At 41.8% G+C, this 12362-nt stretch overlaps 1 protein-coding gene across 10 annotated transcripts in view; it reads right to left on the reverse strand.

Annotated features, from left to right (window-relative positions):
* Nucleotides 1-12362, reverse strand: part of SLC41A3 (solute carrier family 41 member 3) — a 67767-nt gene that overhangs the window by 17848 nt on the left and 37557 nt on the right. For 9 of the 10 annotated variants that reach the window (XM_074283794.1, XM_074283797.1, XM_074283798.1 and 6 more), the window contains one exon: nucleotides 6055-6201. The exons of the other annotated variant lie outside the window; for it this stretch is intronic. In XM_074283794.1, coding sequence (XP_074139895.1) covers nucleotides 6055-6201 — 147 coding nt within the window. The remainder of the gene's footprint in view (nucleotides 1-6054; nucleotides 6202-12362) is intronic. 10 annotated transcript variants of the gene reach the window in all.

A 12362-nucleotide genomic window follows, 5' to 3' on the forward strand; every position in this document is an offset into this window, starting at 1 on the left:
TTTAAAAGCACCCTTCCCCTTTAGGAAGGGCCCCTAGATGAGGATGATGAGGCTATACTGCCTCTTATTCAGGGGAGGGAGATTTTCCTTCTTCAGGGTAAAAGAGATGGGAAATAAGGTTTTGGGACCAAAAAAAAAACAAACCAATGTTTTTTTTGTTACTGTGGGATATTGGGCAAAGTCATTTAAACTTTGGCAGGGGGCTTAGTCTTCTTATTTATAGAACTAGGGGGTTGGTAAACAGAATCCCTTACATTCCTGGATGCTTTTATATCCCATGATTCCACAATATTCCTGGAGACAAAAGCATGAATCTGTTGCTTCCTAAGTTCTTATTTCTGAATGCAGAATCTTCATCCCTGAAAGTTTTTCCTTGAGGGGCTGGATCACTCACTACCTTAGCACAGTCACTACATAATCCTGCCATCCCCATTTTGCTGCCCTTGGGAGAAATTCTCTCATTTTACAGATGTAAATATACTAGATGCCTAGAATTAAACAGGACCAGCAAGATTAAAGGATCTTCCCCTAGTCACAGAACAACCAGGTGGAAGGCAGCAGAACCAGGATTCTAAGTCACAATTTCCAGCCCCAAATCTACAGGTCTTTCCCTTAAGTAATACTGCCTTTCATGTAGTTTTGACAGTCATTTAGTGGCTTAAAATATCTTAGGACAATGTCTTATCTCCTCTTCCATCACAGGACACAACCATTCCTTATCTCTCTGGCTAGCTAGTATTTCATATCTGATATGCCCTTTTCACCTTTTCCATCTTTTCTACTGATTTTCAAGATCCAGCTTAAAAAACACTTCCTTACTTCCAAATACCTCCAAAATATTTTTCCAAATACTTGTAAAAATAGTTTTTGACATTTGTTTTTGTAAAACTTTCTAAATTTCTACTGAAGCCTTCCCTGATTTCCCCAGAGAGGGAGGATACTTCCTTCTTCTGAGAGGGTCATATACTGGCTTTAGGAGGCATAATGTATGTATTTGTATTAGGAAGCATTATTTTCTATACACAATAATATTATTACTAATATTATTATAAATAATATCCTATTTCCCCTCTCCTGGAAAGTTTAAAATGTTTTACTGATGCCTTTTGTCATTGGATATAGTGACCACATCTGGCAATATATGTCCTCATAAGCTCTTTTCTCTGGATAATGGGGAACTTGACTTTCCTAAACTTCTTAAGTGGTTTTCATGGTTTTCTTACTCACTCTCTCCAGATAGGCAAATAGCTTTCAATTGGAATTGGGGAAGAACCAAGTGCAAATCCAGCTTCAGACAGTCACTAGCTCTGTCATTTTATGTCTGCCTGCTTCAGTTTCCTCATCTATAAAATTGGAATACTTACAGGGATGTTGTGAGGATCGAATTAGATAAGTCTTTTAAAGCACTTAGCTCAGTGTCTACCATTCAGGAGGCTCGAAAGAAATATTCATTTCCTTCCCCTTCTCCTATCCACACAGGGCTGGGTACCTAATAGATTGATGTTTGCAGGATGAATGAATCATCTCTCCCTTTCCTGACCTTCTCCAGCACTTATTGTCTATATTACATGTTAGCAATTGATCATTGGCTCTCCTATATCATTGTTCTCACTTTCATATGTGTTTCTCTTTAGAAAGCTTTTCCTCATATTGCACTAAAATCTGCCTTCTCTGAAAAAATGAATAAACATTAAGCATTTACTATGTGCAAAGTAATGTTTCCTAAACTGTGCCCAGAGATGGGGTCAAGTCTGAGTCTAATTACTCTCCAGCCCCTTAAATCCTTGAATACCGTTTGCATGGCTCCAAATCTTCTCTCCTCATTGCTAATCATCCCTGATCTTTCCATGTTGTGATCTCAAGGCCATTTGCTACATTAGTTCCCTTTCTCTGGATATCCTCCAATTAATCATTATCCTTAATAAAATGAGGTACCCAGAATTAAACTCAGGACCTAGATGTGGTCAATTTGGGGCAGAGGCCTGTGGGACTATCATCTCTCTACGTCTGGGCCCTAAGCCTCTCTTAATGTACCCCAGGATCACAGGGCTCCATAGAATCCCCCTAATGCTCTGTAAAGCACAAAAGAAAGATAAATTCTCTGTCCCTGTAAGGATGAGGAAGGGGGAAGAAGGAATGGAGAGCAGGGCTGGGAGAGAAAATTGGCAACATGAATTGGGGAGGGTGGGGAAGGCAGTTCATGGAAACAATAATGAAGAAAAGCACTAACTTGTCTCGCCCCCAGAGAGTTAAGTCAAGTGAGCTTGGCACCAAGACAGGCCCCAAAGTCTCCATTTCTTAGGTGATAACAGTACGCCTCTTGGATCAGTTTTCATACTCGTTTCCAAAAAGTCCTCACTATAACCCTGGGTCTGAGGCCCCAGACTTGCTTTGGAGAAAATCAGAGGGAGGAGAGAGATCCTTCAGGTCCCAGAGGAAAAGCCACGGCCGGGCTTCAGGCCAGACATAGCACAGAAAGTAAATTTGACAACATGGAGGGTTCTTGGTGTGCCCTCTGGGAACCAATGATGGCTCAGGGGTGGTTGGGAGCCTCAGGGATTCTGGGGGCTGGTCTCTCTGGAAGGGAGTTAATATGCCACAGCTGGGCTTTGTTTCAGCTTTGAGCTAATCACCGACTTAGCTATTCTGTAAAAAGCTCACACTATCTCAGTGGAGTCTGAGGGAAAACTGGTGCAAGAGTCATTTTTCCTAGGACAAGAAAGCTAGGGTGGAGGTAAGACATAGGGGAAGTAGGGGATATAGTATTTTACAGTCTTTTGCCCTGGGAAGTACCCCCTCCAACCTCCAAAAGTCTTCAGTAGCTACACTAGTGAGTTCATAGATCACAGCCAGAGGCAGGCAAAGTTAAGTCATTCAAGAGGAGCTAGGGAAAGATTTGAGGGATTCTGAGTTGCCCAGATAAGAAGAACACTAATGAAGAACTAGAAAGAGGCAGAAACCACGCCTTTGGGGGCTCTTCTTTTATAGTAAGTGGGACTTTTCCAAGCTCTCATTATCTGAAGGTCTATGACATTGCTCTCTAATGTGATAGAAAGAACCCTCATCAAGGGGATCTGAGTTTTAGTTCTGGCTTGGCCATTAAATAATTTTGAACCCTTAAGTAGGTGACTTCATTTTTAATGGCAGGGAGTCTAGCTATGATGTTTTGTGTTCTAAGGGCCCTCTTAGCTCTGTCATTCTGTGTTCTAAGGCTCTCTCCAGCTCTGATATTCTATGTTCGAAGGTCCCTCCTAGCTGTGATATTCCCTGCCCCTCCCAGCTCTGACATAATATGTTCTAAGGTTCCTTCCAGCTTTACTGTGCCATTTTCTAAGGTCTCTTCCAGCTCTGACATTTAATTTTTTTTCCCCTAAAATCCCTTTCATCTCTAATGTATGAGACTTTTAAAATATATGGCAGGAGAAAGCCCCTGGAAGGTTTAGGTGCAGCCAAAAGATATTCTAGCTCAATCAATGGTTCCCTCTACTCCAGATGGCTATCTTTCTACAGGGTGGCTCAGATGGCAATTTCTTATAAAAGTTCAGCTAAGGATAACTCTAAAAATGGGAAGAAAATGGGGAGAAGTCGAGAACTCAACACAGACCATGGAACTGGGGAACCTCGTAAGACCTATCGGTTACCTTGTGGGCAGACATATCACATGTCATTTATTTTGGAAAAAAAGAGCACTTTGTTCTACACTATTTTGTGAAAGGTTGACTTTACGTCAAAACTTTCTCTTCCAAGCTCAGCTCAAAGATCACTTTCTCTAAAATTGTCCTCAGGGCCTTGAATGCCTCTTCTTCCTTTAACCAAGGCAAGCTAGGATAGGTTGTCCTGAAATCCCAGTGCACTATTAGGCAGCTAGGATAATGTACTGTAGAGTCAGGAATTTTCTATTATTTCAGGTGTGTTTGACTCTGTGACACTTGTTTGGGGTTTTCTTGGCAAAGGCATTACAATGGTTTGGTATTTCCTTTTTCATTTCATTTTACAGATGAAGAAACTGAGGCAGGGTTAAAAATGGCTTGCCCAGGGTCACACAACTAGTAAGTTTTAACTCACAAAAATAAGTTTTGCTAACTTCAGATCCAGAACTCTATCAACTACACCATTTAGCTGCCCCAGAGTCAGACTAGCTACAGATACTTGTTAGCTGTATGACCTTGGGCAAGTCATTTAAAGTTCTGCCTCAGTTTCTTGATACCTAAAATGAGGATAAAAATAGCACTTGCCTCCAAAGGGGGTTGTGAGATCAAATGAGATAACATATGTGAAGGGCTTAGCACAGTGCCTGGTACATAATAAGTGCTAAATGCTTTTATTATTACTATTGTTATTATTTTTTCACTACACCACACTACCTCTATGTGAAATGAGGAGGGTAAATTGATTAGATGAACCTAGGACTTAGATGGTTAGATTCAGAAAATAATTATTAACAGTTCATTGCCAACATGGAAGAAGGTTTGTGTGGAGTACCTCCTGATGTCTCTACTCAGACTAGGACTGCTTACCATTTTTATCAATGATTTGGATAAAGACACCAACAGCATGTTTAGCTTGGAGAAAAGAAGACTTGGGGGGGATGACAACTGTCTTCCATTAGTGGTAACATTTTCAGCTCCCTTTCTCAGAATCCCTTTCTGGGGGAGGCTGCCATGTGATTTACAACCCAGTGAGAAAGCTTAAGACAACAGCTCCAAAAACTCAGCCAAAGAGATAAGAGTCAATACATTTTCTATGTTTTGTCACAGAAAAATTAATCTAAGGAAAACCTGGCCTGGCTTCAAATCCCACCTGGGATCATCTCTTGTAAATTTTCCCCTTTTGAGTCCTCTCTTGTTGAAGTAATGGAGAATGTTTAGCCTAGGGGAGACATTTGAGAGAATATGGCAGATCATGGATGACCACAAAGAAGTAACATGTCCCTGTAACTGATTTTCTCATTAGCAAACTGGGAATGATGGGGAGCATTAGATGGACTAAACTGATTTCTGGGGTTCTGTCTAGTTCTAGAACTGTGCTCCTAAGATCCTACAAAACTGAGTCACAGAACCAGAGTTGGGACATGACTCAGTGGACACATATAGCCACATAGCTGAAAAAAGAACTTTCCACGTGGTCATTCAGCCATCGTTCAAACAAGTCTAATAAAAGGGAACTTCTCAGGTAGCCCATTCCACTTTTGGATAGGTCTATTTAGACATGAAGTGTACATTCCCATCTTTGTAATTTCCATCCATTGGTTCTGATGCTGTTAGAGTCAAGAATTCTAATTCCTTTTCATCTATCGACATTTCAAGTTTTTGAAAACATCTACATGTCCTCTCAAATCTTCTCTTTTTTTAGGCTAAACAATCCCCATCACTTCAACAAGAATTGGGCGTGCTCATTTTCAGACAAGAGATGATCCCAAATGTACATTATCTTGTTTCAGTTTCTGGCCATTCTCTTTTCCCTGGTGATCTGCCAGATGAATTTGAACATGTGGCTATTACAGTGCATGATGGAATGAGGTCATCTGGCTTGGCCCTGCAGACTGAGCTTACTCTGCAGTTCTATGCAGACTCTTCAGGCAGTTAACACAGTTGTATGACTTTGGGAGGAAAAGGATGCTCAAAAAATGCTTGAGCATTCTTGTCCAGGCTCTGCTGATGTGCTGATTTTTTTTATCAGTCACATTTCCTCTTCGGGCCTCCATATCACCAATTAAAAAGTGAGGGAGTTTGTGGAGTTTTAATCTTACAAGGTGCCTTTCCACATCACTTAATTCACCCTCCTCCCATTTTGCAGATGAAGACACAAGCCCAGTGTAGGGCAATGACTAGATCTATGTCATACACAGCAAAAGAGGCAGGGCAAGGATTAGAAAGGGGTTCTCAAGCTTCAGGCCAGTATTCTTGCCTCCATGACATGTAGCATCCCAGAATGGAGGGTCTCCAGTTAGGGGGCTAGCTTATATCTAGAGTATGCCAGCTCCAGTTTTTTAAAGCAGTGTGGGATGTTATTGTTGGGACATATGGTGAACCCTGAACTCCCTGTAGGCCATACCTATATATCTATACAGGACGGTGCTGGTGCCTGCCAGGATGCATAAGGACACGACATCTCCAAGCATGGCTGCGATTGGTGTGGCGATGTTATCTGGGTTGATCCTAATCTTCCGAGCACCCAGAACCACGCAAATCATCACTATTCCTGTAGGGACAGAGACAGAAAGAGTTAAGGACAAACACAGAAAGAGACAAGAGAGAGAGAGAAAGAGACATGAGAGAGACACACACACACACAGAGGGGGGGCAGAGAGATAAAGAGAGAGACAGACAGAGACACAAAGAGAGATGGGGGGATTTTGAAAATATCTTCATGTAGTAGGTTCCCAACAAAGAAAACCACCAGTAACTCGCTTTCTAAGGGGCTTTATGGCTTTTCTACCCAACAACCTCGGAAACAATAAAGCATCTATCCCAATATTTTCCAGTCATACTTTAGGTATACATCCAACCAGCTCTGTTAGCTGGCCTTCTATGAATGGACCCTCTCTTATAATGGGTACTTCTGCATATCAATACAGGGCAAGGAGTGAAGTTCTAATGCCTACTTGTCATGGTCCTATATAATGCTATAATGCTTTCTGAAGCCAGCATACTGGGTGTTTAGATAGGTAAGTAGATAGGCTGATGTTTGACTGCTATGGTAGCTAGGTGAAGCTATGGATAGAACACTAGACTGCTCCAAGTGCATATTCTGCCTCAAACATTTAGTCTAACAATATGGCCTTGGTATATTAACAGCAACTATAGTGATTTCTTTTGATTCATGTGTAAATTAGATTTAAGTGAGGCACAGTTGCATGGAATTGTCAAACATCGTGGTCTCTGCACACACAGGATGAACAATTACATTAGCATCGTCTGGGAGATTTTAAGACCTAGAAGAGCGGATAGCTAACTGGCCCAGGGGATAGAACAGCAGTCACTGAGTCAGGACCTGAGTTCAAATCTGGCCTCAGATAATTGACACTAGCTGCGACCCTAAGCATGCCACATATCTTTGACTATTTTGAAGGAAAAAAGAAACGATCAGAGAAAGCTCCAATGAGAGGGAGCTTAAAAGGATATGAGCAGCGGGAAACCAGCTATTTGACAACTTCCAGATGTTCCCTGCTGAGAAATAATGGTTAACAGGCAATCTCACTGGAATGTTAGAACTCAAGGCAGAGGTGGCAAGAGGGATGGAGTCTAGAAGGAGAGAAAGGGCAGAGAGTTGGGGGAGTGTCTGTCCCTTGGATATGACAGTTACACCACTGGGAGGGGGGACAATGTCATCTCTAAAGATGAAGGTCCCATAGATCTCTTTGTGCCTAACTTAGCAACAGCTCCCGTTCAGTGGCCACCTCTGGGATCTGCAACAACTTTGCCATTCACTGAGCTGATGCCCCTCCTGGAGGGCAGTCCACTGGCTTTTTCCTAGTGGTTTCCTCCTGCTTTTTACTACCTCCCAAGATACCCTAGAAGCTTTTAATTTGTTCTCATTTACACCACAGGCCTCAGTGATTGACAGCAGTGCTGCTGCTATGGCTACCAGGGGATTGACCTTTCAACAAAACTCATGATCTTAAAGGCATAAAGCTTTAATGTGGCAGATTCAGGCTGTAGGCAGAGCTTGGGGATGCGTTGGAGAAATCTTCACTATACATCTCGCTGTTATCAGTCATTGCACTTTCTGGCCATCTCTTCACTAAGCTGCCTATATTCCAGCTTTTATCTTCATTTATTCCTCAAAGCAACTTTGGATCTGCCCCAGGATCTCTCTGGTCTAACAACTGTATCTTGCCTGGAAGCAGCCAGCAGAGTTTTTCTTAGCTAATTTACCAATTTGATGCGTGCTTAGCCAGCTCTTCTTTTAGACATTATCTTATTAGAATGTAAGTTTCATGAGGGCAGGGTCATTCTTGAATTAATATTTCTAGTACTTGGCACAGTGACTAATCTACAGTAACTGCTTAATTTTTTCTTTTCCTTTCTTTCTTCCTCCCTCCTTCCTTCTTTTTTTATTATCTAATCATCTATCCAGTAATCCTTCTATCAATTTATTATCTATCCATCACTTCCCTTTCTATTTATCCCTCTATCCATCTATCATCTCTTTATCATCTCTCTATCTCTATCATCAATTTCTCTATCTACCTACCATTTCTATTCATCCATTCCTCCATCTATCCATCATCTTTATCCATCTCTCCCTCTATCCATTATTTCTCTATCCATCTCTCCCTCTATCTGCCATGTCTCTCCAACCATCCCTCTATCTACCATCTCTATCCATCCATCTCTCTATTATTCTATCATCTCTCTATCTGCTGTTCCTCTACTGATCTCTCTATCCATCCAACTCTTATTTATACATCTGTCTTTCAGAGAGGAATCCCCATCTCATCGCTGCTCCAAGCATCTTAATCCCTTTAGCTTGGTGGACTTTGAGGAGAATCCTAAAATTTCTTTAATATAGAAATCAAAGATTCAAAAAAAGTTCCTTGGAATTGAGTTCAATGTTCTTATTACAAATGAAGGGACTGTAGCCCAGGGAACCCAGGGACTAACCCAGAGTCATATAGCCACAACTCAGAACAACATCTCTGCCCAAACTGTCAAACTGCACTAATATGGAGTGTCCCGGAACAGGAGAGAATATCCTAACAGACATGGGCTGGGGAAGGGGGGCAAACAATGCTTCCTCTTAAAGCCAGAGGAAGAAGGCAACCGGATGGCAAAAGCGTGTTTTGGGACCAACAGAAAAACAAACAAATATCTTTTGGTTCAGCCAGTGGGAAGAAAACCATGGCATTTGCTAATGCCAAGAGAACTCAAGAAAGGACTCCAGAGTCCTCAGAGAACTGAAGGCTTGAGGGGACCTTAGAATAAAGAAGGTCAAGGCTGGAAAGGGCATCAGTGAGCATCTGGTTTATCCCCCTCATTTACAAAGAAGGGAACTAAAGCTCAGAGTCAGGAAGGAAGGAACTTGCCCAAAGGAGTAATGGCAGAGGAGCCTAGGCCTATGGCCGCCCAGCCAAGTCTTTCATTCCATAGTAGAATCAGATGAGAGGTCATTAAGGTGAGTGAGGGATGCATGGTGACATGCTCTACCTTTGGAAGGTAATGCCTTCCAATCAAGGATTCTCCCCTAAGGAGGAAGGATGGTATCCAAGAGGGACAGATGGGAAGTGGACTTAATTCATCCCAGGAGGGACCTTCTCAGAACAGCCCAATTCTTACCACTCTGGAATATCCTTGAAAGACAAAAGCTTATCTTATTGGGGTCACAGGGCTGACCCAGGCAGGTTTTCCCCCCTCTCTCCTGGGGACTATCTGGGATTTTCCCCAACCCCAGAAGAACATTAGGTGATTCCAGGTGGACATAGCAGTATCTGCCTTCCGGGCATTTCCCTAGGACTGTTTCCCCCACTTCTCCCAGAGCACAAAGCTAACTAAACTCATGGCAGGTGCTACATAAAAACGGAATTGATTTTGTTCAACACTGCCTTAGTATTTTTATGATATTCCTTCAACACAGTGCTCTGTATGCAGCTAGTACTTGACTAATATTCCTAGAACTGACTGAGCAGGGCTTCAAGTCATAGTATGAAAGTATTGTACTTAAAGGACCACTAAGGGCCTTTCTGGCTTGAACCCTAGAATTTTATAATTTTTCTCTGCCTTGCTCCAGCCCCTACACCTTATTTACCCCCAAAGAGTGTAGCCAAAGCCTAATGAGGATCTGCAATATCTAGTATATTTGTTCGATTTTTGAAGGGAAGCCCATGCTGCCCTCCAGAGGTGGACCCAGGATTCCATCCTTCCCTAATAAGCAACTGAAAAGCTTCCTGTACTTCCTAACTTACTATGCTTAGAATTTGAGTTGCTGTATTACCCTCTGGTCTCAAGTCTGGTAGAGCTAAATGATACTTTGGTCTAACTCCTCCTCCCCCCATTTTACAGAGGAGGAAACTGAGGTTCTTGGAAGGCCACTGGAAGGAATTAGTGGAAGAACTGACATTAGAACTCAGGTTTCTGAACTACCAGTTCCATATTCTTTCCATTTCCCAGAAAGATGAGGATGAAGATTTTTTTTTCCTTTTTCATCTGGTTTTTCTTTTGCAGCATGATAATTATGGAAATATGTATAAAGTAGCCCATGTTTAACATATATTGGATTACTTGCCATATAGCGGAGAGGGTGAGGGAAAAGGAGGGAGAAAAAAAATTGGAACACAAGGTTTTACAGGGGTGAATTTTGAAAATTATCTATATTATATTATATGTTTTGAAAATAAAAGGCTTTAATTAAAAAAGAAAAAGAGAGGATGAGAATGCAAACCCCAGGAAAGAAGTAGCCCAGGGGTGGAAGCAGAGAAGTCACTGATTAGCATCAAGATCTTTCTCCAAGAGCTCCCTCTCAAATTAGTGGAGAACAATGGGGCACTTGGGCTGGAGGAGTCTGAAGCATTATGGGAAGGGAGCCCCTTGCGGGGCTGACAACAAACTGCCCTATGAGCCTCAACTATCTTGTCCCTAATACATTCAAGTTCACAAATCGCTTTCCTCCCAATTTCCCTGTGAAGTAGGCAGGTCAGGCACCGAAGTTCCCCTTTTCACAGATAAGGAGAGCTAGATTGACTTTTCCTTAGTCACACAACTACGAAATTTGTTGACTCATTTCAGTCATGTTTGACTCTTCACGATTCCACTTGGGGTTTTCTTGGTGGAGATACAGGAGAGTTTTGCCATTTCCTTCTCCAGGTCATTTTACAGATGGGGAAACTGAGGCAAAGAAATGACATGCCCAGGGTCACACAGCTAGTAAGGCCACATTTGAACTTAGGTCTTCCTGATTCTAAGCCAAATACTAACCAATTCACTATCTGGTCATTCCAGGTAATAAATTGATGAATCATAAATCCAGAGCAAGAAGGAATCTTTAAATGTTATCCAGTACAAACCCCTTATTTCAGAGAAGAGGAATGAGATCAAAGGGAATGGTGACCAAAGTCACCCAAAATAGTAGTTCAAGATTGGAACTTGGGCCCTATGACTGCAAATTCAGCCCCCCAGGTCCCATTTTGTTCCAGGGCACCAAGATGCCTCCTCTACTCTTCTTACAATCCCAGTGCTGAAATATAGGCTGAAACTTCAGTTTCCAGTATCCTTTGCTTCATGTCCTAGAACTCAGACTTGTTAGAGTCTCAGCTGCATAAGAATAAACTATATGAGTAACAGAGGAAAAGATCAGGGACCCACTCCAACTCTGCTGTGTGATGTTCTTCTCTTTGGACCTCCATTTTTTCATCTATAAAATGGGTATAAAATCTGCCTTATCCTTGTCACTGAGTCACTTTGAGAAAGAAACCAAAATGCTTTCCTAGTAAGGTTAAATGCCAGAGAGCTCCTCCTGGTCCCTCCTGGTGGCTGGGGAAATATGTTACAATAAATCTTTGCCCACTTCCTGGGATGGAGCTTTAATGCAAATGATGATAGGGCCATGGCATGGCCGACCCTTGCACGAAACCAGCACTTAGGGAAAGACAGGGAGAATGATGATGTTGTAGAAAGAGCAATCAATCTGGCATTGGGGGACTTGAATTGGGGTCTCCACCACTCCACAACTTCCTCTCCATGGCACCTTAGTCGCGTAACTCAATGGGTATCTGAAAGGTAATCTCCTAGTCTCAGTTTCCTTGTCTATAGAATGAAGGGATTAGATTAGATGACCTTTAACTCCTAGAGTCCCATGAGATAGTGAAATAAATGTTGGCAGAATACAAGCACCCCAAAATATCAGCCAGGAACAATTTTCTACAAAAAACCCAAAACAAATAGAAAACAACAACAACAACAACAAATCATAATAAAAGCCCCTATTTAAACACTGTGATGAAATCTTAAAGAGTTTGTGATCTCTGATGTTCTCACTGCTTCCAGCAGAAAGATTCCATTCTTTGCCCTTCCCCAGATCAGAGAGTACTTAACAGAGAGAGCAAGTCCCATGATTTTGCTAACATAATCACAAATTTAGAGCTAGAATGGATCGTTGAAGTCTTCATGTCCAATATGCCCATTTAACAGATGAGGAAATTGGAACCCATGCAGTTTAAGTGACTTGCTAGTGTCTGAAGCAGGATTCAAACTCAAGGGTTCCAGATTTCACTATGACAAGACTGTCACAGTGCCTGATATGTCATTGTGAATACTTCATTCCTTTTTTGTCTTAACTAGTTTTTATTTTATTTTATTGAAAGCTCCATGGATAATAAAAATATCACTGGTAAGGGAGATATATTAAGAAGCATGTTATCAGTTAAC

The sequence above is a fragment of the Sminthopsis crassicaudata genome, chromosome 1 (assembly GCF_048593235.1).
Source record: "Sminthopsis crassicaudata isolate SCR6 chromosome 1, ASM4859323v1, whole genome shotgun sequence".
Taxonomy (NCBI): domain Eukaryota; kingdom Metazoa; phylum Chordata; class Mammalia; order Dasyuromorphia; family Dasyuridae; genus Sminthopsis; species Sminthopsis crassicaudata.